The 27,317-nt window shown below is 57.3% G+C and overlaps 1 protein-coding gene across 1 annotated transcript in view; it reads right to left on the bottom strand.

Annotated features, from left to right (window-relative positions):
- Positions 1–27,317, bottom strand: part of PTPRU (protein tyrosine phosphatase receptor type U) — a 55,363-nt gene that overhangs the window by 6,762 nt on the left and 21,284 nt on the right. The window contains exons 7-27 of the mRNA XM_082777645.1: positions 26,886–27,179; positions 24,370–24,678; positions 21,307–21,416; positions 20,787–20,988; positions 19,844–19,946; positions 19,483–19,756; positions 17,867–17,903; positions 17,064–17,202; positions 14,135–14,292; positions 12,416–12,606; positions 11,166–11,238; positions 10,542–10,618; positions 9,308–9,344; positions 8,952–9,049; positions 8,747–8,863; positions 7,754–7,908; positions 6,409–6,544; positions 5,907–6,056; positions 5,620–5,793; positions 3,269–3,409; positions 1,153–1,278 (exon numbers count right to left, since the gene is read on the bottom strand). Coding sequence (XP_082633771.1) covers positions 1,153–1,278; positions 3,269–3,409; positions 5,620–5,793; positions 5,907–6,056; positions 6,409–6,544; positions 7,754–7,908; positions 8,747–8,863; positions 8,952–9,049; positions 9,308–9,344; positions 10,542–10,618; positions 11,166–11,238; positions 12,416–12,606; positions 14,135–14,292; positions 17,064–17,202; positions 17,867–17,903; positions 19,483–19,756; positions 19,844–19,946; positions 20,787–20,988; positions 21,307–21,416; positions 24,370–24,678; positions 26,886–27,179 — 3,101 coding nt within the window. The remainder of the gene's footprint in view (positions 1–1,152; positions 1,279–3,268; positions 3,410–5,619; positions 5,794–5,906; positions 6,057–6,408; positions 6,545–7,753; positions 7,909–8,746; positions 8,864–8,951; positions 9,050–9,307; positions 9,345–10,541; positions 10,619–11,165; positions 11,239–12,415; positions 12,607–14,134; positions 14,293–17,063; positions 17,203–17,866; positions 17,904–19,482; positions 19,757–19,843; positions 19,947–20,786; positions 20,989–21,306; positions 21,417–24,369; positions 24,679–26,885; positions 27,180–27,317) is intronic.

Genomic DNA, 27,317 nt, shown 5'->3' with positions numbered 1-27,317 from the left:
GTTTCAGGCTGACACCCAGGAAGGGCCAGATGCTGCCATGGGGGGCACAAACCAAGACCCCCTGATTCCAGACCAGGCAGGAGCCATCTCCTCCGAGCCCAGACATTCCCCAAATTCCCTCTGCCTGATGACCTCCATCAGCAGACCATTGTCCTAAACCCTTCAGCACCCCCTGGGAGATGTACAGCCTTCAGGGTCATCACCTCTTCCCAGCCAGGTTCTGCAGTCAAACCAGCTCTTCCCTGCCTGAAACTCTGCACCTACACGTGCTGCTCATCACAATCCGTGTCCTTTCCCAATTTCACTCCATTTCTCCTCATTTAAAAGCAAGCCAAACTGACCAAGCATGAAAGCCGGGCTTGCAGTGAACGCTGCAGCAAGGACACAAAATCCTGGGCAGGTCTCACCCCAAACAAAAACTGCTCTGCAGGTCCCATAGAGCCCACAGCACCCCGGGGGGCATTTCTGTACCAAGGTGCACAGGCAGTGGGGTACAGACAGACCTCCAGGAGGACAGAAAAGGTCTTCTGTTGAGTTGTCCAAGATCTAAATTTGCGCCAGGGGAGGTTTAGGTTGGATATTAGGAAAAATTTTACCAAAAGGGTTGCTAGGATGGGCTGCCCAGGAAGTGGTTGAGTCACCATCCCTGGAGGTATTTAAAAGACGCTTAGATGTAGAGCTTGGTGATATGGTTTAGTGGACGGCTTGTTAGTGTTAGGCCAGAGGTTGGACTGGGTGATCTTGGAGGTCTCTTCCAACCTAGACGATTCTGTGATCTTGTAGAGATGTGGGAACTGGAGGACGGTTGGATGGAGCCAACAGCACTGAAGGCTCCTCTCAGCCAGGAGGCAGCTGGTGCTGCACCCTCTGGACGAGCTGGGTTGGGCTGAAGAGCACAGCAGCACCCACAGGTTGGGTAGTTTGTAGGGTGAGTTACCCGGCCCAACCAAGCTCCAGGGCTGCGAGGCCTCATCAGGTGCATTCTTCTGCTCTCCAAGGGTCTTCACTCTCATAAAAAAGCCCTTTGAGGTGCCCCAGCCCTTCCCCAGATCCACCCAGCCCTCCCCCACAAGCTCCTCCAGTTACCCGCACAGGGGGAGCCTGGTTGCACACAGCCACACGTGGAGCCCCCCGACCCACGCCGTGCCTCACCCGTGTGATGTTCTGCACTCGGAAGAGCCGGGACACAATGTCCTCATCCGCCGCTCCCGAAACGTACTCCACCTCCATGGGGCCGTAGTGCTGGAGCCCGGGCTCGGGCCAGTACTGCAGGCAGGGCTGCGGGGAGAAGAGGCACAGCACCGTGACCGGGGACACGGGCACAGCACCTCACACCATGGGCAACTGGTCCTGGAGGGGGCAGGATGGTCCCTGGGCCTGATCCTGCACTGGGATGGAGCAAGGCTTGGCTGCTCTGGTTTTATAATCCAGCAGCAGCAAACGGGACAATGGGGACCCTCAGCCCATGGCCAGGACATCCCCAAAATCACGCCGTGTCCCTCCCGTGTGTCCTGCGGGGCACTGATGGATGGCTCCGGCCAAGGGTCACGGCTGGGATTGTTTTCACACCCTGACAGCTGGGAAAGCAGCAGCAGTACAAAATATATGATGTTTGTCACCGCACTTTAACAGAACATTTAGCATTTCAGGCCATCTAACGGCTTGGGCCTAACTGCATGGCAAATGTGTTTGAGAAATAATTGGTTATTAATAGGGGCTATAAATCTCCAAGATCTCTAAGCCTTCTAGACTCAGAGCTATAATTTGGATATTAAAACTTCCTTCGGCAAGACATAGTTCAAGTGAGGGATATACCCTCTAAGTCACCTTTCAAAGCTGCCTGCTGTAAAGGCTGATTTATTAGCTGTTGGTCCTAAACTGGTAAACATTTAAGACCCAGCTAAATATTGTAACACAGACATCCCTGAAGAATAGATGTCCGGAGAGAGAGACAGGGCTGAATAATGAAGAAAAACGGCAGAGACCCTGCCAGGATGGCGCCGTGGGACAGCAGCTGCCCCGCCACACTGCAGGGGATGGGGACAGGGATGGAGACGGGGACAGGCAGCTCCTGCTGGGCACTTCTGAACTAGGGGTTGAAAGAACAGGTGGACAGGGAAAAAATAAATGTGATTTTTTTATTTTTTTTTTTTATCCCTTGCCGTGGTTCCCTGCAGCAGGGTTCAGCTGACAGCTGATGCTTTTGCTGCAGAGGTGATGCGTGGCCCCAGTGGAAGGACGGTGACATGGTGGCAGTGCCACGGGGCTGGCTTGGAAGGGGCACTTTGTTCCCCCTGCAGGAGGGTAAGTGTGAATCCAGGGGCAAAACACACTGGGCACCCACCCTGCTGGACCTGCCCGCTGCTCCTGTGTGGCACCCCTGCTGTATTTGTATTTACACCACTTGTATTTACACCACTCAGGACCAGTGCTGCATCCATGTCCTTGTGATGAATGCTACAACTGCCAGTCTGGGTCATTTACATCGTGTATCTGATCTCACCTCATCAAATAAGCCAGCTAATGAAGTCTTCTCCAGACATCCATTAAGCATCCATAAGGGTAATTTTATGTAAAATCCAGCAAGTTTCCTCACTGAATTAACGTTACAGACCTGGAGTGGACTTTTACACCTGCTCTGGCTGTGGCTCCAGCTCCCTGGCCACCTCGGGTGAGGGATTCTGTCCCCTCTCTATAGGGGACAGGTGTCAGGGGACATCTCCCTCCAGCTCAGCAGACCTGCACATCCCATCAATACCGTAAAGCCACAGGACAGCCACTTTGCAGCAGGCTCATTTATAAAGCAGCATGCACAAGTCACCAGTCATTTGGAAGACAAACACTTGATGGCTTGGCACCGAAAAATCACCCCTACCAGGGCAGAGCACTGGAGGGGCTGACAGTGTGCAAGGAAACCACAAACCCTCTCATGAGGGGAGAGAGGGAAGGACACACCTTGCTGGAGAAACATGGTCCTGGTGGTGCATCCCAGCAAAAAAAGAACCAGGGGAGTCCCATTCTGTGCCAAGCTGAACCAAAACATCTCAAAGAAGCAGGGAAATCCCCGTGCCTCAGTTTCCCCTTTTGTAAAAGGAGGATAGAATCAGTTCTTTAATCCCGAACTTCCCCTTTCCTGTTAACTTTTTATCTCCTCTGGGTATCCACAAAGATTATAGGACAGTAACGCAATGTCAACCCAACGTCAACCCAACGCCAACCCAACGCCAAGCAGGCCAGGGCCTCCTGCAGGGCCAGCAGCAGCACTCACCCAGGCGGAGTTGGACTGGTTGAGCTGGTTGAGCATGACGATGGAGGTGCAGCCGTAGTCGTACACCAGCCGCCAGAAGTCGGTCGTGGTGTTCTGCAGCGGGTGCAGGGTGACGATGAAGGCAGCGCTCTTGGTGTAGCTCTGCAGCGAGGGAAGATGGGCACCGTTAAGGATATGGCGGCAGCACTGAAGCCATTGCTGTCACACCCCAAAAAAAGGGTGCTGAGTGCCAGTAAAGCCATTGGCTTCCCTGGCATTGGCCTCGGTCTTGGTGCCAGGAGATGCTATCAAACCAGGTCCAGGCTGTTGGTGAGGAGGGAAGCATCAGCTTTCTGCTCTCATATCCAGCAGGGAAAGGTGTTTTGCACACATAACTTGAAAAGAGAAATCACTCTGGATCCTAGAACAAGCACAGCTGGGTGGCCCCAGCCTTGAGTAAAAGTGCCTCTGCATCACCCCCGGCCTCACCACCGCTGCGCCCCAGCACCTTTGGGCACCCCAAGCAGCAGAGACAACCGGCTCAGCTTATCTTCAGGAAAGGAAACTGGAATGAAAGACCTCTAGAGAAAGGAGAAACCACTTCAGCTCCTAAAAATACCACCCCTCAAATTACAGACGGAGGGAGGGAAAGAGGCAAAAGGAGAAAGCGGAGGTTTCCAGAAAGGAAACTGGGGTCCTTCCTCCCCATCAAACCCAACGGGGACCCAGAGAAGCTCAGCTGGCTTCCAACACCCTCCCAACAGGACTGGCTGTGCCCAAGCACAACCTCCTCAAGCACAACAGGAGCAGTAACGAGGTTTCCATCCTCCTTCATTAACCACACATGCCTCTGGCACCTGCACTCCTTCTGCACCCATGTCAGCGAAGGTGCTGCAGCTCTGCCGGTGCCTCCACCGTGCTCAGCACCAGCGGTGGGCAGCACGGACCATGGATCTGACAGGCAGACAGACTGACTGAGCTAATGGCTTTGGCACTAAAAGAAAATGAGACTTTTTTTGTTTGTTTTCTAAAGAGGGAAATGGATTTTAGCCCTTCAGCAAGAATTTCATCCAAAGGGCTTTTTGTGTCTGTATAGAAATGTATTCTCTGACCCGGGCAGTCCCTGTAGCAGAGATTAAGGAAGAGAGGCTCAGTGATGTATAAACACAAAATGGATGTGCAGACCCCAAGCAAGCCGAAAACAAAGCTGCCAGCACATGATCGCCACAGCCTCCATTTGCCGGCTGCTGCTCCGGAGCCATCAAGCAGCCACCTCCGGCGCAGGAACTGCTCCTGCTGCAAGCAAATGCAGGTACAAGATCCGTACAGAGACGCAGCGAGATAAATCACCGTCTGGGGGAAAAACGCAGGGCTGAGCCAGGAGGTGCTGCTGCTCAGGTGCTCGGAGATGCTGGGGGGAGGCAGGGGAGGAGAGGCTGCCCAGGGCACGCAGAGCTGCGAGGCTCAGCCAAAGCACCCAGCTCGCTTCCAGAAAGTGGTTTCGGTGACAAATGACCCATCACTCCACACTCCAGGCTTGCAGCAAGCCTCTCCGCTCTGCTTCGCCATCACTGGCAGGCAGGAAATAGCTTTTCCATGACGGGTGGCCTTTCTGATTGCACGAGGGGACGCACGGTGGCTTTGGGACCACTTTGGAGCCCCCTGAACTGCAGCAGAAGGGGCAAGAAGCACGCACCGCGGGATGCTGGCAGCACGCAGGGAGGCTTGGTGCTAACAACCCCCTGCCAGAGCTCCGTCTCCCTTCCGTGCTCCAGTTTCACTACAAAATAAATGAAGATAGTGCCCTGACCTTTTTTTGTGAGCGATGAAAAGCTCTTCTGAGACAAGCAAGATGCCACTGCACAAAAGAAGGGGTGAGGGACCCCACTATGCTGGTTCCTGCCCTTCCTGCGCAGGCTGGGGCTGACACGTGCCCACACCTTTGTGCGTTTGTACGAAATGAGGCACTGTGAGTGCACACTGAGCAAGGGTTTGGCATGACAAGCCACCCCACAGCCTACAACAACCCCACCACCCGCAGCGTGCCCACTCCTGCATTGAAAAGGGAGCTCAGGCTGCATGCTGTGGGCTGCACAGGCACTGACCACTCTGCAGGATCAGCAGCGAGCCGCAAAACCACACCAGGCTTCCCCACATCCCCTCTGCAAGCCCAGGGCCCCCATATCCAAGAGGAACACCCTTGAAATTATACCAATTACACCCAAGAAACCCAGCATTTCCACCCACAAGGGCACCAAGGCTCGCCTCCTCCCACCTCCTAGCCCACACACCATCCAGGAAGGTTTGCAGCGTGGTGTGGGGACCCTGAACCCAAAGCAGCCCCTTCCTTCCCCCCGCCAGAGCACACGTACATCAGTTAAGGCCGCGTTGATGTAGTTGTTGCTGTCTCCGTCCACGGAGATGAGGAAGGGAAGGCATCGGTCGGGCGGCAGGACGTCCATGCTGCGGTTCCTCTCCCGGTTGCGGGGCAGGAGGGCGATGCTGCACTCCTCCACGTCCAGGTGGGGAGTGACCGAGTTCAGGGTCTGCAGGCAGACGCGCTCCCCTTAGCTCCATCCCTGCTGGGACTGGTCCCCAAATCCCCTCCTGGCTCAGCTGGGAGTTTGGGAGGGGCGGTGGGGGTTTCGGGGCCGCTCACCTGGAACTCCTCCCGCAGCTGCGAGGAGTTGCTCTGCGGCTCTATCCTCACCATCTCCTTGTAGGTGGGCTTGAACTCGCTGGCGGGGATGCTGGTCTCCCCACACAGGCAGGCTTCCAGGATGGCATCGTGGATGAAGACGTACTGCTCCTTTTGGGGAGGGAAGAGGCTGAGCTGGGCAGTGAACACGGGAGGTTCCTCCTCCTCCTCCCCCATCGCCCAGCCCCTTCTCTGCCAAATGACTTTGTGCAAAGCCAGGGCAGCTTCTGCTTGCGGGCAGCAAAACTGCCTTGTGCTCCTGCTGCAGCTCTGCCAGCCCTAGAAAAACCACCCCACAAGGCTTAAAAACAACAGGATGGGTGCTGGCTTTCCCTGGGACATGATTTTGGTGATGCACCAGGCTGGAAGGACTTTACAGCCTGGAAGGGGACAGCAGAGTGAGAACGATCCCTCTGCGAGGTGCTGGCATTGGCAGCATGACCCACCCCATGTCCCTGCTCACCTCCGTCTGTATCATGTTGATCCTCCGCGAGCACAGCGTCTTCACGCAGTTGTAGATGTCCACGACGCCCTCACACTCGGCCATGTCCAACATGACATCCAGGACGATGTAGCAGCCGGTTCTCCCCGTGCCAGCGCTGGAGGAAAAAGGGAAAACAAAGCAGAGATGTTCCCAGTCCACGTGGCACCCACACGAAGCCCCAGGTGCCAACAAGGTCTGCGCAGGGCTGGCGGATGTCACACACCTCCGTAACGCAGCCCTCAGCCTGGCTTTCCCTTCATCCACCCCCTCCACACACCCACACACTGCTGCAGGGCCGGGGCTGTGCGTGGGAACTCATGGAAAAGGGGAATCAGCGCCTTCACACAGCTGCAATCCACGATTTTTGCAACAAACCCGGCAGCCCTGAGTGCCAACAGTCCTGCGGGACCCCTCCCTAAAGGGTGCTGCAGGAGGATGCTCAGCACCATGCCCCATTGCTCAGCACCGTGCCCCGATGCCCGCAGCCAGAGCAGGCAGCAGCACAAATCCTGGCACCTTCGGCCCTGCAGCCAGAGAGCGACCGAGGCCGAGCCCCCCAGAACAGAGCCGCCCCCCTGCTCCTTTCCCACAAAGTGCTCCGCAGTGAAATCCTAATTTCTGGGGCTGATGAATCATTCGTCGTGATTATCAGCGATTACATACTATGGGAACTAATCACACTGGTTCTTGCCAGTGAATGAATACTGATGAGGCAATTGACAGGGAGAAATCAAATAAAAAATCCCTCCCGTTCACCGGCTCCTCCTTGTTTGCCCGGCTAAGGAAGAGCCATTAACCTGTCACACACCTGCGTGAAGACAGAAAACCACTGCTCCCAGCTCTGCTTTCCCACGGCCAGACCCGGGGACACGCTGTGGGGACAGGGAACGGCGCTGCCCCACGGGGCAAACCCAGCATCTCCCTCCGGGCAAACCCAGCGTCCCGACACAGCCACTGCCGGTGGCCCAGCCACCCATCCTTCTGTGCCACCATGTCCCATGGGGACAAAGCTGGGGCAGCACCCAAGGGTGCTAGAGCAGCACCCACAGCAAGATAACTCTCTGCCACCCACCCCAAGCTACCCACAGCCCTAGGACGACTCCTTACAGCTCGCTGCCTTCACACGGGGACACCCAGCTGCAAACCCCAGCTCCTTCCCTGCCTCGGCCCTCCCTTTCGTTACACATTTCCTATTTCTCTGCTGAACCGTACAATTTCCAGGCTTTTCAAAGGCTGAGCACCCACCCGTGACACATCACGCCGCCCCGTGCACATCCCAAAAACCCAAAAACCCGCGTGGGATGGGGACGGTCCCCACGCCCACCTGCAGTGGATGACGATGGGGCCAGCGTCGGGCGGCGTGGACGCCTTCACGCGGCGGATGAAGGCCAGCAGCCCCGTGGCGTGGTAGGGGACGCCGTGCTCGGGCCAGGACATGAAGTGGAACTGCTTCACCTCGTGCCGGGCCGAGTAACCTCGCTGCAAGGGAAGGGCAACACGGTGTGAGGCGGGAGGATGGACAGATGGATGGACAGACAGATGCTGCGTGAAGCTGGGAACTGCAACGGGGGCGCTGCATGTGGCAGAGCAGCAGGAGCAGCCCCTGAGCTTGCTTCAGCTGCTTTGTGCAAGCCCTTGGGACAAAACCCCTGCAGCAGGGATGCTAGAGAAGGGCACAATCCTGCCCCAGCCACCCAAATAACCGATTTCCCTTGGAATCGAGGATTTTCCCAGCCACACCACAGTCGGTCACTTCAGGAGCCCTACAGCTCTCTCCTCCTCAGCTGCAAGAGGGTTAAAAACAACCAGAGAAGGCAGCAGCAGCCCTGGGGCAATCTGGATCCGTTCCATGAGCATCTTTTCTACCTGCCTCCTAACTAGACAGTAATTTCATGTTCCTTTAGATTAAGGGGTGAATTACACCGGCTCCATCCCCAGGTACCACGCTGGAAAATAACTGCCACATTACGCACGCCGCAGCCTGGAGGGGAAAAAGCATCATTCATCCTCCTTTGCAATTACACGGCGCTCACCCTGAAATTCAATGCTCACCGCTGACCACAGAAACAAAAGCAGAGCTGAGCCGTGTGCTCGGGCAGAGGGCACAGGGCCAGGACAGGGCTTGCAGCAAAAAGCACAAAGGGAGGAGGTCCCAGCGTCTCCAGGCTTGGAGGTGGCACCTCCAAAGATGCAGAAAGCCCCACGCTGGGGTAAATTAAGAGGGTTTTGGTAAATGTTAACAGAGAATGGTTAAAGATGCCCGAGGTCTGTCCTCTGCCTGCTGGGTCGGGCAGGATCCTGGCTGATGGGAGCGTACCCTCTCGAGAGCGAAGGTGCGCACGGCGTACTCCGCCAGCGTCTCCGACTGCACCAGGGTGATCTTGATGTCCCCGTACATCTCGGAGTCATCCGGCCAGTATTTGGAGCATTTCACCTGCAAGGAGGGGACAGGATGGGCTTTCCGGCTCCTGTGGAGCAGATTGCAGAGCCACAGGGTAGGAAGGAGCGAAGGAGAGGCTTACCCGGCCCACCTCCACCAGCTTGGTTATCATCACGATGCTGGAGCAGTGCTCCTGCCACACCATGCGCCAGAAGTCGTACACCATCTCCTGCTTGGGACCTGCAGGACGGACAGAGGGGGCAGCTGTGTGGGCTGGGTGCTGGGGGACCCTCAGCTGGCCAGCACGGCACAGCCAGTGGTGGAAAATTTGGTCCTGGTGATCCTTTGGCTAGGACAGCTGACCGGCTTTGCTATTGCCCCATTTGGCCCCAAAACCAGCCCATTTCCTCCCTTTTCTCACAAACACAAGGTTAAATACCCCAGGGACAAAACCCGGCTGCTAAATCCAGCAGAGAGAGAAGAGAGGGGTCGACTCACCTTGGGTGGCTATGAAATGGTTGGACCTGTGGTAACCCTGCAAGGGAAGCAGAGGCGTCAGGCCCGGGGGGGGGCCATGGGGCACTCGAGCACTGCCCCACCAAACCCTTCTGTCACCACCAGCAGGTCCCCAGGCTGGCCGTGCCACCAGCCCGGTGCTGCCTCAGCACCCTGTCCTGGCCCAGATCTCATCTCCCCCATCCCAGCAAAGGCTTTTGTGAACCCCCCAGCCCGCAGCCCCCTTCTGAAACAGCACCTCCAAAATGCCCCAGGCTCCTCCAGCATCACTGCTGAGTATGTCCACACCACCACGAGAGCCTGATGAGAACTGCCCAGCCCACGACTGCCCCTGACTTTGTTTCTCCCCCCATTCCCACTCGGTCCACACGTTTTACCAAGCCTGCCTCTCACGGGCACTATCCTACACCTTTACGCAGGGTGACGGCCCCATGCCCGGGAGCAGGGAACCATCTACTTACTTCTCGGTTAATCCGAATCTGAACGATCCCGTTTGGACACAGGTTTGAGAAAGAAAGATCAGAGACAGACATTAGTGAGGCAGAGCTCGAGAGACAGGACAGAGCCACGGGGCAGGAAGGACAGACGGGGACAGGCACAGGGACACTGCTCGGGCACAGGGAGCCCACCACAGTGCCATCAGGCCTCCTTTGCTGGATGATGTCCTCTGGACAGGAGGGAAGAATGGGATCTGCTGCTGCTTCTAGATGTGAAGAGCCCACAGAGCCCCCCTGAGCTGTTCCTCACTCAGTGCCTAACGAAGCCTCCACCAGAGCCCAGAGACATGAGTATCCCCTGGGCTTGGCATTGCTGGAGGCACTGGGATGTCATTCTGGGGGCTGAGCTCTGCCCGAATTGAAGCACCGCTGTGACCGGGGGTACCCCAAATTCAAGCACTGCTGGCCCCTGGGCCACCAGCCCATCCCCGTGCCCCCCCCAACCTCTGCATCCTATACCCTGGGTAGGCAATGATTCTGGGACCATGGCAAGGAGAACAGTGAGCATAGAAAAGGGGATGAGGAAGGAGAGGAGCAGAGGAGAAGGGAGAGATGCAGCTGCGTGGGACAGGGACAGAAATGAGCAGAAATTTCTGACGGACATAAACCAGGCTTGTCAGAGCCCAGCCTGGCTCAGCTCCCTGCAGGGCACAGACCCCAACGGCCCCACGGGACACTCAGCCCCTACCAGAGAGGACCACGGCCCCGTCCCCACTTACATCGATGTAGTTGGCGTTGATGTAATCCGAGTTGGGATCGCCCAGCAGCGGATGGAGCTTCACACGGTGCCGGTCGTCTGGGAGGCAAGGGGAGAGGGTGGCATCAGGAGGTGACAGGGACAGCGTGTCACCTGCCCACCTTCAGTGTCAAACGGGGCCCTGGGCAGTGCCAGCTCCAGGACAAAGCTCCAGGAGAGCAGCACGCCACAGGGGGAAGCAGCAGCAGGGCTCCTGGAGGACCTGGTGGGTCCCCATCCCTGCAGCAACGTGCAGGGAGCATCGTGTAGCCCCTGTGTCAGCCCCAACCACCTGCACTCCCATACCAGGAGCACCCCGGGGTGCACCAGAGCCATATTGTGGGTGTTGCCGCTGTTTAAGCACCCCAAAATGTCCCATCTTCAATTGCTCCCAGCTCCAGCCCTCCCGTTTGCACTGCTGCTGATCCAACGGGCCTGGAGCCCCGCTGAGCAAAGCCTTCTGCTGCCCCCGACCAGCCAAACGCCATCAGTTTATTCTTTGCCACAGACCAGACGGTTACCAAAAACCGAACCAACCAACCAACCGGCCCTTTAGAAGGCTTCTCACACCCTTTGGGCTACCCAAGCCTTTGTTACAGGCACTCACATGTCGACACGTGGTCCTGTCTCCCTTTGGTTTTGTCTTTCTTCTTCGAAGCATCCCAGCCTTCAAAGAAGCTCTGCAAGGAGAGGTGGCTGTCACAACCCGAGGACAAGGCTCTGGGGACACCCCCAGCCCCAAAACCCTCCCCAGGTTGCAGGGGCAGACGCGCCAACTCCATAGCAGCTCTGCCAGCTCCATGCTTCTGTTGCATCCACAAAATGCCCCATTTTCCAGCAAATTATATGCTGCCCATTTTTTTTCCCCAGCTTTTTTTTTTTTTTTTTTTTTTAATCTCCCCAGCCCCTTTCTCTCCCCAGCACAGAATAGGTTTGTGTGTAATAACAGTAACATTCATAGATTGGCATAAGAGGAGGAAAGTGGAAGGAAATTACATGTTTTCTCCCCTCCCATAATATCTGAGTGCTTTCAAATGACTAGTTCCAAGAACATACAGCAGCTTTTCAAGGAGCACTAATGATTATAGCCAGCCCTGGTTTGTCCAATACATGAAAAGGGGGGGAAAAAAGCTCCTGCACTTGAAACAACTAAACATTAAACAGTAATTTCCCTGGGAAATTTCAATCGCCGGATCTGTGGGACACCGAGGAGTCAGGAAATCAACACTGCTGTGCGCGCTGCAGCGGAGCCGCGCCGAACACCGCGCTCCATTACAAGAGCTGCAGCCCCACGAGGTGGGACGGGCACGATGCGAGTGGTGACCCTTGGGGAACGTCCTTCCCCTGCAGCCTCGCCACGGCCTCGGGAGCTGCTGGATTGCTGTGGAATTGCTCGGAGGAATTGCTCGTCCTCGGGCTGTGCCCAGTCAAAGGGAGGGCACGGTGGAGAGGGAGGAGGTGGCAGGGAGGTGACACCGCCGGGTGTTTGCCCAGGAGGACCTGAGCACAGAGAAGCATCCCCAGGCCCAGCAGGAGATGCTGGGTGACTCACTGCATGGCTGCCAGAGCTGTTGGGGCTCATCTCATCTGATTAAATCCTGAGCTGCCAGCACCAGAAACCCAATCCAGACCAGCCAGAAAGCAGGGACACCCCATGTGCTGATAGCACCCAATGATTCAGGATGCCCAAAGAGCTCAGAGAGCTCGGACGCCCACCTCCTCCCCTCCAGAGAACTGCAGCTCCAGATCTGGAGCATCCTCTTGCACGTGGGTTCTCCCCATGCCATGCCACATCACAGGGGACGTGTCCATCCAAAAACCCACCCTCCCCAAGACACTGGCACGCAAGGCTCTCACCTCATACTCCTGCTTGAAGCCATAGCCTTCAGCCGTCTTCATCTGGTTGATGTGCTGGAGGAGGTCGGCCACGCGCACGGCGGGATGCAGCTGCCCGGTGTGGTACGGGGACCCTTTGCGGCCACACTGGCGACGAGGGGAGCCCCCGAGGAGGCTACTGGACTCGTTGACCACGCTGCTGCGCTGGTCACCTGCGGACAGGGGGGGGGAGAAACAAGACCATCAGGGGGGCAACACCTCTAGGACCACAGCAGAGCTCTTTAAAACCAGTGGGCAAGATCTTAGGGGGCTCATGTGCTTATTTCCCATCGATTGGAGGGCTTAGAGCAGCAAGAGCTACGTGCACAGACATCCACTTGAAGCCCCACCTCGAAGAATTGCATTGCCAACGTCTCCAAACCAGCCTAAGGGTTAATTCTCCTCGCTGCTGGACCCCATCGCCTTATTGCTAGCAGCGACACAACGGGCTTTGCTGCTGCTTAACGGGCAAGTTCATACAGTGTTTTACCCAGTCCGTGCCTTTGCCATGTAATTACCAGCATCCCACACAGCCGTGTGCCTGGCCAGCAGACGGAATCCCAAAATTGGGGTTTGGGCAAGAACTGATGCTTCCCACTGCTGCCAGGAGAGGCGGCCGGCGCGGAGCCCGCAGCACCAGCACGCAGCTCTGCTGCAACGGTGAGCCCTGGATGCGGTTTCCCTAACAACACTTCTAAAAACCGCCCGTGCCAGCTCGCTCACACAGCTGCCAGGCTTTTTATGGGGTTTGCTTGGATGCAGGGAGCACCCCTTGCTCGTGCCGACATCCCCCCGCTCCCTGCGCAGCCTGCACAGAGACGTTTTCCTTTGGGATTACTGGGAAATGAACTGCGATGTGCCGGCAGCTCCAGGCAGGCTGGGATCTGCACAACGAAACGCTGAGGAGCCTCTTAGATTTTCTTACAAATGCATTAGGGGCTTGGTTTAAATGCAAGGAAACTGAGGCAGGCTGAGGAACAGCCCACAGCGGGTTACGGAGCAGCCCGGGCATTTATCCCCATTAAATAGCGATGGTTTGGGGTCAGTGCGGCTGCAGCAGAGGCTGAGCCTCCCACGTCTCCTTCTCCACCCCTCAGCTGAGCAGAGGGATGGGGAACAGCCCGGAGATGAGCAGGAAAGCAGCTCCAGCCCAGGTGGGAGCAGGATGGGGCCCCTCAGCCCCCTTCTTAAAAGAAACCCAGCGCAGTCAGCTCTCCCGGCTCCGAGACAGAGGAAAAGCTCCGTACAAAGCAGCCCGGTTACGAGCATTTCAAGAAACCCCAGTAGGAGCGTAACTGAAAAATAATACACCTATACGGATGCATTAAAAGGAGGAAAAGTTTGCCCTCTGGGCTTCTATTATCTGCAAGACAATGCCAGGAATCATATTAATCCAGCAGTCAGCGGAGAGGAGCTGTGTGTAAGCAGCATCTTGGAGTTACTGTAACAGATGTTATTAGCATATGGTTGAAACTGGGGCACTGAACGAGTTATTTTACAACTAAATCAGCGCCGAGACGCATCCTCCAGTGGGTGTGAAGTTATCAGTCTCCCTCTGATATGAACGCTGTGGCTCTTTAACCCTCCACACCCCGCAGCTGTGCACAGCGACACAAAACACGTCCAGCTGGAGCCGAGGAGCCGATTTGGGTGTGCTGCTGCTGCTCCAGAGCTGGGCACGCCGTGGTTCCCCGTCCTTACCCCGGTTGCTGTAGTTGTGGGTGTCCATGAAGGACAGCCCCAGCCTCTCGTCCTCCTGCAGCGTGCTCTGGTCCGTGAAGCTCCGGTCGATGGCGCTCATCATGTGGGTCTTCTCGTGGCGGTAGTTGATGGTCGCTTTGGTCATGTTGACGGGTTTGCTGCAGCGGGATGCGAGGGGAGAAGTGGGGGTGAGCAGAGCTGTGCTGGCCATGCTGCCAGGTCCCCAATCCAGTGACCCTTCGGGCACCAGGATGGATTTTTTCCCCTGCTGTTTTGGTTTTCTGCTGCCCTGAGCCAGCTGCAGCCCAGCACGGAGCACCTCTTGCTGGCTGGACCAGGTCCAAACCATCCATCCTGTGTCCCCCTCTGTCGCCAGGTTGGGGAGGACAAGCAGAAGACCCAAACCCACATCACCCAAGGGACCTCACAGCTCCCGGCGGGTACAGGACCCTGCAGGATGCTGCCAAAACTCTGCATTTAATCAAGCATCAGCCGCCCCAGCAGGAGCCGAGCCGTGCTGGGTATCTGGCCCTTCCTGCTTACGCTTCCTTTGGTCTCTAACGAGCTCAGAAGCATTATTTTCCCAAGCCAAAGAGGCCCTTAAAACGTACTTGACAGAGAAAAGGACTTGTTGGAGTGGAGAGCAGCAGAGCAAGGGGGGCAGGAGGAAGGGAGGGGAGAGAATGACAATTACTTACGGGTAATAGGAATAAGAATAGTAGTTCCTCCTGGCAGGCGTGCAAACAAAGAGAACGGCAGAAATTGCATAAGCAGCTTTTCTCCGGCAGAGCAAAGGGAGGCTCAGGAGGCTCGGGGGCATGGTGAGGGAGGGAAGCGATGGGCACACTGCAGCCAGCACCAAGCAGCTTGGGGCGCTCTCCCTCCTCTCCAGCCCTCCTTCCCCATGGGGCCATTCTCTTTTTGCTCCATAAAACATCAAACCACGGGATGGAAGCCGAGGGCGGCTCTTCCCTGCACCTGGCAGGGAGCCTTGGAGGGCAGGTAACGGGCTACATGTGCCTGTGAGTTACCATCGGGGAGCCTGGAGCTGTCAGACAAAGCCCTGGGGACTTCAGCCCTCCTCAGTGCTCAGGAAATTAAATGCTCCCAACAGAAACCTGGCTCCCCTTTTGCACCTGCAGGAGCCTGGGCATCCTGGCAGCGGGGCCAAGCACCGGCTCTCGTGGCCACCACGGTCCCAGGGCGGGCGGAGAGGTGTCCGAGGGGATATTTCCCGTTTTGTGAGACTGAGCAGCAAACACGCCAAGAATTTAGGCCCTCCCCGGGGAGCTGAGGAGGCAGCCCGCTCGTTCCCCCGTTGGGAGAAGTGGGGTCGGGGCACCGCGTTTCCAGCCTCCGCTGCCTGTCACCATTCATTACGGACAGGCGGATTCTGGGGGCACATTTCCATTGCACCACGTCAGCGTTTTTCCAACGGCAAAATGCTCCGGAGGAGATTTATGAGCCAGTCCCGGCTTCCCGACAGCCCCCAGTTCGGGGCCCTCGGTGCCGGAGCTGATTTGTGGCCCCCTTCCATCGGTTCACACCAGGATGCTGAAGCAAAGCAGCTCCTCCTCCTGCCCCAGACCGGTGGAAATGCGGCGGTTTTCTACCCACTGACCCAACATCATCGCTTGTAGGAACCAAAGGGCTTCAAATGCAGCAGCACCAGCGGCGTTTGCTCCGTGCAGGACAGGTCCAACACCGCATGCACGGGCAGGCAGGGAGCTACAGGCTGATCCTGCACAGCAGCACGGCGGAGATGGGACACCGCAGCCTTGCTTTCAAGCTGGCACAAATCAGCAAGAATCCCTCCAGGTGACAACCAAAGAGCTCTGCACTTTGCATGGGCTGCGGCTGTTTTGCTCCCCCCGGCCATTCGCACACTTTCCTTATTTCACTCCCGAGCCCGGCACAGGGACGATGTTTAATTGCTGCCCTTTTCTCCCCATTGTGCCAGCCCTGCTTAATGCCCCCCCTGGCTCTGCTGCCTCGAGCCCCCCGCATTAAGAGGCCACTTTCCGGGGTGCTGCACTCCAGCAAAAAGCAGCGGCCGCGGCCCCAACGCTCCCGGGGATGAGTGTCCTGGAAAACACTCATCCTCCTCCCTCCTGCCCCACCGAGCTTCCCGAATATCGGCCAACTGAAATGGCCACGGCTGCATCCAGGCAGATGCTCGAGCTGGGGAGCACAGGAACCCCCCCCAGGAGGAGTTTGGGGTCCCCATGGAGCAGAGCTCAGAGCCCTGGGAGGCTCCCCTCCAGCATGCACAGGAACTGGAACGTCTCAGAGCCAGAAAAACTGGAGGCTACTAAAAAATCAGTATTTCTGCATTAAAATGAGCACCCACATCCTCCTGCCCAAGCCTGGGAGCAGGAAGCCCTGTTCGTCCCGGTGCCCTCGAGCACAGGGATGGTGACAGAGGGGCTCAGCACCACCCCAGGACCCCTGAAGCTGCAGCATTTCAGTCCCTACAGAACCGGCAGAGCAGCACGAAGCCAAGAAGAAGCAGCAAAGGACTGGAAAACACGGGGGAGAGCGGTGGAACAAAGCTGCAGAGGGTGAAGGGGCATCCCAGGACTTTGTCCTTTGGTCGCCCAGTGTCACAGGCAGGACACAGCCTTTTTTGCTGCTGTGCCTGGGTTTATTCCATGTCCTCGATCCATGCAACGCCCCGGGTGCTCAGCATCTCCCTCCGTCCCAGGCGGGCTGAACACCACCGAGCCATCAACACCAGCCCTTCCCCAGGCTCCCGGCAGGCAGGGGAGGGTTGGATGGGGCAGGGGAAGTAAATGGGAAACCTCAAAATTCCCCCCTATTGTGCTAGAAGGAGGTCACCAGTCCCCAGTCACCCCCAGTCAGTGCCATCTCCCTGTAAATTGGAGCTGGGAGGACGGACAGACAGACGGGAGGCGCGGGTTCCCCTTACCCTTTCCGGATGACGACGATGATGGCTCCCAGGAGGATAATGAGGACGACGAGCCCGCCGGCACAGATCCCCAGGATCAGCCCCATCTCCTCCGAGTGCTGCGACACCTCCAGCGGCCGCTTGCTCTCTTTGCAGGCAGCTGCCAGGGGAAAGCAGGGGCAGGGGTCAGTGCTCAGCTCCCTCCTGGCCCCTGCCAGGGCCGGGCACCGTCCCCTGCCTCCCACATGGCTGGGGGGGGAAGGAAATTCACAGAATCCCCCCAGCTGGAAGTGACCCACGAGGACCATTGCATCCAACTCCTACGTAACATCTACGTGATGTTCATACAACGTGCTGTGTAATGTCTCCTCTACATGCAGGGGGTGCAAAGCAGGAGGCAACACAGAGCCCAGAAGTCTCTCTTCTCCGCAGTTCCTCCCCGTGAGATGCTCTGAGCTCCCTGCATGTTTTATCCCTGCCGAGATGCTACAGGAAAAACCTGGAGAGCTGAAGTGCCTTGGGCACCTCCCTTCACCTCTCGATCCCCAGGGGGCAATGTGGTCCCTCTGCGCCACCTTTGTCACCCCAGACACAATCTCCCTGCGCTCAGCATCCAGCACAACCACCCCCAGCACCACCAACAGCATTAGAAAAAAAAACTCAGCCAAGGGTAAAAACAAAACACACCAGACAGCAAGCAACAACCACACACCCTCCCAGCAGCGTGGGGCTGAGCTCTGCCAAAGCATCGAGCATCCAACCGTGCAGCAGCACCCTGGGTCAAGCTGCCAGAGCAGGGATCTTGCTGAAAGCAGGGAGCTTACCTTTGCGGGCGATGCGGATGCAGTTCAGCCGGGTTTCCTGCAGAGGAAAGAGACGAGGAGTCAGGCTGGCTGGGTGCAAACCTGCTTTGTTGATGCTTTTGCCCCCCCCAGACTGGGGGAGTTCCCGTGTGGTTTGTGTTGAAGCACCCGCTGCTCTGGGGCACACGGAGTTATCCATCCCGCTGAGTTATCTGTCCCCAGCATCTTCTAAACCAACATCCTTTGATTTAACAAAGCTGTCACTCCTGGCACAGAGGGGGAGCAAAGCTCAGGGAGGTGCAAAGTGAAGGTCCCCAGAGAGCTCCTGGAGGGACCCCAGCGGTCCCAGCCACCTGCAGGTCACCAGCAAGCTGCTGGCCACGGCCAGAACACCCCAGGTCACCACTCAGAGCTTCATGGGGTTTTTATTTATGATCAAAGCTCTCAAACCCCATCACTGGTGCTCTGCACGTGCTGCCAACATTGCTGTGAGGGCTTCACGCTCAGTTGTCCAATAATTTTCACATTTGCATTGGGGGTTGAGCTCAGATATTCCGTTTCTCCATGTATCTGATCTCTGTTGGAAAAAAAAACTCCACCATTTTCACAGCTCTCCTCTCTGAGCTTCCTCCAGCGCCTCGGGACACCGGCACTGCCAAACCCACTCTGTCCTCACAGCCCGATGCCAAAATCTGCCCGCACGAGGTGCCCGGGGTGGCTGGCACGGCACCGCTCTCCCAGAGGTGCCAGGTCTGGCTTCTCCTGCTTCGTGGTCCAGCTGGCCCCAGAGCCAGGACAAACCCAAGCTGGGAGGCAGCTTTTTTCGCGACGCCTGACGGCAGCCAGCACAAACCCATTGCCTCCCAGCAGGAAGGTTATGAAGCACCAGTTATCCAGCAGTGCCTGAGCGAGCAGGAGCCGAGATGCTGCCGCCTGTCTCAGCTCTAATTACAAGCCAGCGAGGTGTGAACGATCCCAGAGGAGGAGGATTCAAAATTCAGCTCCTTCCCGGCGAGAAGGGAGCTGCAGTCAGCATGTGGAGCCACGCACGCAGGAGCAGAGATGCTGCCACGGTGCCACAGCTTCACGTTTAGCAGCTCGTCCCCAGGGTGGACCAGGAGCTGCTGGAGCACGTGAGGATGATGAGGGTCTCCCGGGGGTCCTGAAGGCAGCTTGGAAGAAATCAGCCCAGATGGGGAGCAGAGCTTGGGACAGATGGATCCAGGTACGGCCACTGGGAATCCAGTGAACTGGTGGCTCAGGAATGTGCAGACATCTCTTGGTTCCCAAATCGTCCTTTCTCACCCCAGGATCAGCCACTGGGAATGTGGATCTGCCCCAACAGCAGCAGAGCTTAGGCTGGATGCCCCCAGTTCCAGCACTCGTGGCCAGGACCAGGCAGGGGACACGCACATCCCAGTGGGTGCCCAGGCTCCAGGTAGGACAGGGAGCACCCAGCTTCACTCCCAACGCGCCCCAGGGTGGCCCTGAGTGATGGGGACCCAGGGCAGCCAGCAGGAGGACCTAAAGCAAAGGATCTGAAGCAAGCCCTGCTTTCCAACACCCCTTGGACCCCATGGGGCTGGTGGCAAACTGGTGGTCCCCACAGGGACCCAGCGAGCTGCATGGCTACTCACCCCTTTGAGGTTGCTCATGGCCTGGAAGTAGATGAGATACGCCTTCTTGGGCTCCAGCGGCGGGTTCCAGTAGCCGCTGTAGGTCTGGTTGTCCCCCACGGTGAAGGGTTTGGCTTCGGTGAGGCTGCTGGCGGGCAGCTCGGCCCCGAAATAGTGCACGGAGCCACGGGACACGGCATCATCGAATGTCAGCGGCACCGGGAAGCACTCCTGGCCGCCCAGCTCCCGCTTGATCTTCTTGGGCCGATCCTCTTCCACGATGACCTGGTAGGTGCTGGGGGGTGGCGGGTGCAGGTTAGTTTTGGGAGGACGGCTCTGCCCTGCCCGCCGTGCCCTCAGCCCCCCGCAGCCCCCTGCCTACCTGATGGGTGCCCCCCTGCCCTGCGCCGGCCGCAGCAGCACCGTGATCGTGCTCTCCGACTCGCCCAGCGGTGACGGCATGTCCCCGTAGTCAAAGGTGGGAGCTGCAAAGGGAGCGGGCAGGAGTGAGCCACAGCCCCGTAGCCGCCTGCATGGGGAAACTGAGGCACGAGCAGAATCCCCCAGGTCCTAAGCGAGTGCTGCATTTTGGAGAGGACCATGGAGGGGGTTGCAGTGAGGGGGTTAATTAACACCACCGGTCTGGCTGATGGGAGAAAACGGAGCAGGATGCGACCTGGGCTGATGCTCCAGCCTTGGGATGCGCTCAGTGTGCGTGGGGACATCACCACGTCCAACCTCTGGCATGGCACAAGCATCGCCCCAAGGGGCAGCAGCACCCTGAAGGCAAGGAGAGGATCCCCCCATGCCCAGCACAGCCCCGTGGGCCCCAGGTGATCGTCAGCACTGCTTTGCAGTTTCAGTGCCCCCCATCAGGACACATCTCAGCCATGGGATCTGCTTTGGGATCTGCTTGTGACCCTGACCCCCAGCAGAAGGGGACTGCCCTCTCCATCCTGCTGGTCGCCACGTGCCCCCTGGCCTGAGGGAACTCTGCCACGCAGCCCCACGGAGCATCTTCCTTAGACTGTCCCCTGAACCTACAGCAGGGAGGAAGGAGGAGGAAGCAGGGATGCAGAGCAGGACCGCTCTGGAGACGAGGTGATGGCCAAAAAACTACAAAGACATTTTTTGACCTCACAATAGGTCAGAAACACAAACGCAGTCCCAGGCTGTGGGCACAGCACCGTGAGCATCCTTCAAAAAGCAACAGCCAAGCCCACAGGACCTCTGCAGATGCTCTGGCACTGCCACCACCGACATGCCAGAGGAGAAAGCTCCTCAAAGCCCCAGCAGCACTCAGCACCAGAGCCCAGGGGACGTACCGGATATGTTGGTGGTGATCTCAGTGAGTGCCGTCTGCCCAAAGCCCTTGCCCGTGCGGGCACGCACCGAGAAGAGGTACGTGGTGCCGGGGTGCAGGTTGGAGAAGACGTGGTAGGTCTCGTTGCGCAGCTTGGAGACGGTGCGCCGCGGGCCGGGCACGTTGACCGCCGGGTCGGAGGACTCGATGCTCTGGTAGCTGATCTGGAGGGACAAGGGCAGGGCATCACGAGAGGGCAAAAGCTGACGGCATGGCAAAAGGATTAATTACAGGGATTAATTACAGGGATTCATCCGCAGGAGCAGCCCTAAAAGCAGGTGTCTGTGTTTGCGTTTTGGGGTAAATCAGAAGATAACTGGAAAAGCCACTGCTGGATAGTAACAGTGGCACTGAAAGCTGACCCAGGAGACGCAAACCCTGTGGCCAGGAGGATTTCAGCAGGCTGGACCCGTGCTCCCACCGCAGCCAGCAGCAGCGGCCGAGCTCTGATAGATCCGTGGGTACTGGGGCTCGGGACGCACCTCGTACTGTGTGATGAGGCCGTTGGGCTCCACCGGTTCCTCCCACTTCAGAAATATCATGTCCTCCAGCGGGGTGAAGGTGAGAGACTCGGAGGCGATGCCACCAGGCACTGGGGAAGGAAAGGGAAGGTGCCCACGTGAGGACGAGCCCTGCAGCGATCTGCTCCGGGTGCTTTGGTGCTCCCCAGGGATGCATCCTTGGGGCCGGAGCTGGCACTGCCCCCGTGATATAACCCCCCCTGCACTCCCCACTATTACCACCACCACCAGTAACACCCACCAGTAATTACAGCAGGTGAAGGTGCCGGGATCAATATTCCCTTATTTACCGTGGATTTCCTTCATTCCCCCCCTCCCAGACCCAAGGGGGTTATTGAGGAGGACAGGAGCTCAGCATAGACCACTATTCCCATTACTCCCAGGCAGAAATAACACTTCACTGCCTGAAAAACGCACCCCCTCGTTTCAGGAGCAACTAAACCCACTTCCCAGAAAAAAAACACCATGCTCCGCAGGGATGCTGGAGGCGCAGGAAAGACTGAGGGCAGCGTTAGCAGCTTGGGAACAGCCCCTGGTGGGATGCACTCCAGGCAAGGCATCGCTGACGGCTTTATATTCAGCACAGCTTCGTTGAGCTCTGCGCTTTGGGTCTGGGCAGGTTGAGCCATGCAAGCCTCACACGCAGGGAAGCAGCCCGTTCCAACTAGGTGCCAGCTCTCCCCATCTTCCCTTTATTTATTTATTTTTTTCAGCTTTTGTTCAGATCTAATTACACGGCCAAGGGAGAGGGATTGCCTTCCGCATGCTTCCCACCGTGCAAATACACAATTTCCACTTGATTTACAAGTTAATTTAATCACAGGCACCATGTCCTACACGTGTACACAAGACGCTTATTAAATTTCCGGAAACCTTTAGGGCAGGAGTAGTGTGTACGTATCAATATACATCGCTCCTGCAAACAAATAAAGCAACACGGAGGTGCCCACCTCTGGATTCCAGCACTGGCCGATGTGCTCTGCTGTGTCCATGAGCACTAATTGCACTTGCAGTGGTATTTTCTACTTTTTTGGGGGAAAATCCCACTGCTCGGGGATGTTCCCATGGACCATGTGTTTGTGCATGCACTGGAATCAGACCAGCGTTGGTGCACAACGGCTGCCGGTTGTGTGTACCCCCCTGCCATCCATCTACACCTATATTTATGGATTTTTATATTTTTATTCTGGCTTGTAGTGCCTGCACCCTGCCTGCAAGGGAGAGAACTGGCTCACTGCAGCACCTGCACACAGCTCTGCTCAGCACAGAGGTGAGGGGAAGGACGGGCAGAAGGAAAGCCCAGGGAACCAAAGCCCTCCCCAGCCAGGTCTTTTTTTCCAACGACTCTCCAAGAAAAACCCCAGTGCTTCACAAACAAAGCCAAATAAAACACAACCAAAGGTCCTATTATTGAGCCTTCGCTACCTTCTTGTAATTGCATGTGTGGCAGCTCATTACCCAGTCCTGGCAACTCAAATCATCATTACCCAGTCTCAGCCACAGAGCACACAGGGGGAGAGACTCAGCCCATTCCCACCACGTTCAGTCGCTTAAAAAGATGTTCCTGTCCCATGGGACTCAGGGCCCATGGTGGGGTTGTCCCCACCACACTGTGAGGTGGCTGCAGGGTCCCCAGCACAGCCAAGGCACCAGCCCCTGCTCCTCCGCAAGCCTGCCACAGGAATCTGGGAGCAGTAGGAGCCGAGCTTTACACCCGGTCATTAGCTAATTTAGCTAAACTGCGCAGTCCTGTAGCTGGGCCAAACCCACGTGTAATGTTTGCAGTATATCCATGCACCCAGAGATGTATGGATCCCTCCCGGGACGGGAAGCACTCACTGCACCATGCTTGATCCAAGGGGAAAGCAGCCAGCGCCGGCTAATCTGCATAGAGGGAAGCAGCTGGAGCGATTACAGGATAGCACAAAAACATCTGGAGCTACTGTATTAATATACAATAGGAAAGCAGCTGGAGCAGTCACAGCACAGTGCAAACAGCTGAAGCAATTAGAGACAGAAAATAAAGCGTGGAGCTGGGCGCCCACGGGCAGGCAGGCTCAGGTCTGGGGGCACACCAAGCGCTGATGGGACGCACGAAGAAATCGCTCTGGTTTTAGCATTCAAAGATTAAAGCGGGACCCCAAAGACTCCAGTTGAGTTTGCAGCTCTTCTGCCTTAATTCTGATTCTTGATCCTAAAAAGCGCCTCGGAGATTAACAACTACGCGAGGGGTTGCTTAAGCATAGGCAACAGGCTTTGCCCCGGAGCAAGCAGGTGATTTCTTCCCAGTCATGTGGTCTGTTCCCCACTCGTGCTGCAGAGAGTTAATGGTGCGTGATGGGCGAGTCGGAGTGAGCCAGCAGGGATGGAGGGAGGGATGCTGCGGGCACGCTTGGCACCCTGCACCCACTCGGGGACACCACGGCTCCTCACACCCCAACAGGGACATCGTCCCTTGGTGGTGCCTCCGGACAGGGAGCTGGGTTGAGCAGGAAGAACAGAAACGGTTTGGCTGTGCAAGGAGAGCACACGTATGCAACCCAAATCCCCCCGAAAGCAAACTTAATTGGGGAGAAGTGCTGGGGAAGCCGACCAGAGCTGTGCCGGGAGCGTGCTGACCTCTGGCTCACAGCACTCACCAAGGAGCGTAGCAAAGCCAAACTGATCAGCCTGAGCCCTGCGGATGAAAGGAGTTCCCGAAGTGCAAAGCATTAATTGTTTTAATCAGTTGTTATTCCTGCGAGGCTTCAACTCCACAACAAGGGGTGAAGGAGGACCCACCACATAGGGATGAGTCGGGCTAAAACACCACAAGATCAGCGCTCCTGGGGCGATGCAGGACATTGCTCTGCCAGAACACCAGTGCTGCCCCATCACCACCCAACTCCCCTGGGACACCCGCAGCATTTCTCCCCCCCCTCTGCCACCACTGCATCACCCTCCCCTCCCCACAGGAGATATTCCCATTGTGCCCCCAGAGGGAACACCTCGGGGACGCTCCCCAAACCCGCCGCGTGCCCTTACCGTCCTCGTCCGTCTGGAAGGTCACCTCCTTGCCCTCCTTGCGGCCCTCGGGGTTGGAGAGGATGAGCTTGACGTGGATGTTCTTGTAGGGCAGCAGGTTTTTGATGGTGTAGCGGTTGGCGTTGCGCTCCATCTTGGCGCACTCGCGGAAGGTCTGGTTGTGGCCGCTGCCCACCAGGTAGCGGTAGCACAGCGAGACGGTGTAGGTGTGGCAGCGGGTCAGGTTGTAGCCCAGCGGCTCCCACTGCAGCGTCAGCTGCCTCGACTGGATTTCGGAGAAGGCCAAGCCCTTGGGGGCCCTCATGGGCTCTGCCGGGGGGAGAGAGGAGTCAGAACACATCGCCCAGAGGTTTACACCAAGGGCACGTTCACCTAGCTTCAGGCACACAGCGGGAAAGCCCGTGGTGTTGGAGCAAGGCAGCAGTGCACAGACAGCAACCCTGACCCCAGAAGTGGTCCCAGTTTGCTGCCCTGTGGCCTGCCTTAGGTTGCCCAGAGAGGCTGCGGAGCCTCCTCTCCTCAGAGATCTTCAAAAGCCATCCAGAGACGGGCACCCTGCTCTGGATGGCCCTGCTGGAACACGGCTTGGACCAGATACTTTTGCCTATCGCACCCCAGAGCAGATCCTTGAGCAGTGTGCGTAAAGCAAATTCCCATGGGATTTGCACCACGAAGGAGCTGGAGCAGCGCAGGGTTGCAGGAGGCATTTCCATCCTCAGCAGATGCTCCAGCAGCTCCAGATGTCCTCATGGGACATCCTCAATGCCTGCACCCAGTGGGTCTGCTCCACGCCTGGTGGCAGGGACCCACCTCTGGCACCATCATTAGGAAAATGATCATTTTCACCTCAATCATCACCAAACACCGCGTCATCTCCTTCACCCATGGAGAAACCATTTCTTCTTCATTCCGCTGTATTTAAGTGGTCAGTGGGGAGCAGACTCCCCCGGGCCAACGTGTGCAGATCCAAAGAGCAATTCAGCAAGAGCTCAGCTAACGAGGACATCCACAGGCACCGATACCACCGAATATATCCACGCAATTAGTGCCAGCACCGAGCCGCTGGCGCTCACAGTCACTAATGCAGCTGCACGGATGCAGGCAGCGTCGATCACGGGTGACAGCACTGGGCATCTCCCCTCGCCCCAGGGCAGGATGCATTTATCCTTTAAGTGGATTCTTCCAGAGTCCTCGTGGGTTGGATCCTGCAAAGCCCATTGTCACCAGGGGTTGGTCCAGAGATGCTGCAGGGCGCAGGCTGGCACATCAGCAAGGATGCAGGGCCAGTGACCGACACGTTGCTGCCTTTCAGGTGGAAGAGCAGTGGCTGCTTTATCCCTTGCAAAGCCACCACGTGCTGGGTCAGGAGTGAAATCCACGGCTGTGTCACACAGGAGGAGCGCAGGGAGCCTGGGCTGGAGGCAGGGACCATCAGAAACACAACACGGGGCGCCGACACTTTCAACCAGCGCCTGTCATCGGCTTGAAGGTAATAATGAAAGCCCGGCTTTCTCAGAACACTTGTGAAAATTAATCTGGGAGAAAAGCTCCTGCCAGGCCCTGGGTCAAGGTTTGCATCTCCTGATCTTCTCCTCCAGTGATGTCAGAAGCTGACCCTGCAGGGTCAGAGGCATGGGCAGAACCACGGTGCTCCAGCTCCACAATGTCTCAGCCCCACGGGCTGCACCCTGCAGCGGCAGCACGGAGAGGATGCACCCAGAGGTGACAAGGTACCGGCTCACAGTGTTGTCACCAGCACGATGACAACATAGGGACAAGCCCGTCCCCACACCCTGGTGGCTGATTCAAGCTCAGAGGGAAGGATGCTGCTGGTACCTGAGTTGCTCGATCCCTCCATCACCCCCAAAGGGAGTGTCCATTGGGACAGGAACCCTTCACCCACAGCATTAAGGCTGAGCTGATTAAAAACAACAAAATAAGCTAATTCATGGAAAGGATAAGTGCTCCAAAGCACGAGGACCACCAGTTTTGTCTTGTTTTGGTGTATGTACTAAAACAGGCCACAGTCCTGGCCCATTGTCACCACTGCCATTGCCACCCAGCTGATGGCAGGAATGGTGTCAATGTGACGATCACGTCCCCTCACTGCCACCTCATCACCTGTGCTCAGCCAGAACTGCGAAGCCCACACCAGAGGTGGCTGCCATGGAGCAGCAGAGGTGCCTCCACCAGCCTCATTGTCCCAACAACTGGAGACGGGGACATCCCCAAGCCCCAGTCACCACAGCAAGGTGGCCACCACACACTAGCCAGCCTGTCCTGAAATTTTAGGGATGCCCTGAGATAGAGACGGCACTGGGGACCCCGCAACTGAGGTGAGCAGCTGTCCCCAGCCCCCTTCACCCATCATCAGAGATGGGAACCAGGCACTGCCCCTAAAAAGTCAACAAAATGCAGCTCCATGCATCCAGAGGAGAAATGCTCCAACCCACACCACAGCCCCTGGACCAAATCTGCTGCTCCCAGCCACAGACACTGCATGGACACCAACCCACCTGCGCACTTGGTGCGGCTGATAAGGGGGGGTCCCGGCTTGCCGGTGCCCCCCTCGCCGGGGCGCGTGAGCAGGACGCTGATCTCATACTCCGTGTCGGGATCCAGATGCCACAGCTTGTAGGTCTGCATGTTGACGGCGTGCACCTCCGACCAGGGCCCCGAGGTCATGCGGTACTCGATTTCCTTGCGCACGATGGGGCCGTCGCCGATGATGGAGTTGGTGTTGAGCTGGATGATGAGGTAGGTGGAGCCGGCCCGCAGCAGCTGGGGGGGCGCGATGGGTGTGGGGGGCTCTGGAAGAGAGAGGAGAAGTGGTTCTCCAAGCTGGAGCATCCCCTCTCAAAGCCAGAGCATCCCCCATCCCAACACCCCAAGCCACAGGTACCACAGCTGACTGCAGGCAGCACATTCACATCTCCTCCCAAACCAAC

This window comes from Aythya marila (genome assembly GCF_965140915.1).
Source record: "Aythya marila genome assembly, chromosome: 22".
NCBI lineage: Eukaryota > Metazoa > Chordata > Aves > Anseriformes > Anatidae > Aythya > Aythya marila.
Note: the sequence above shows the minus strand (reverse complement) of the source record. Positions and strands in the feature narration are given on the sequence as shown.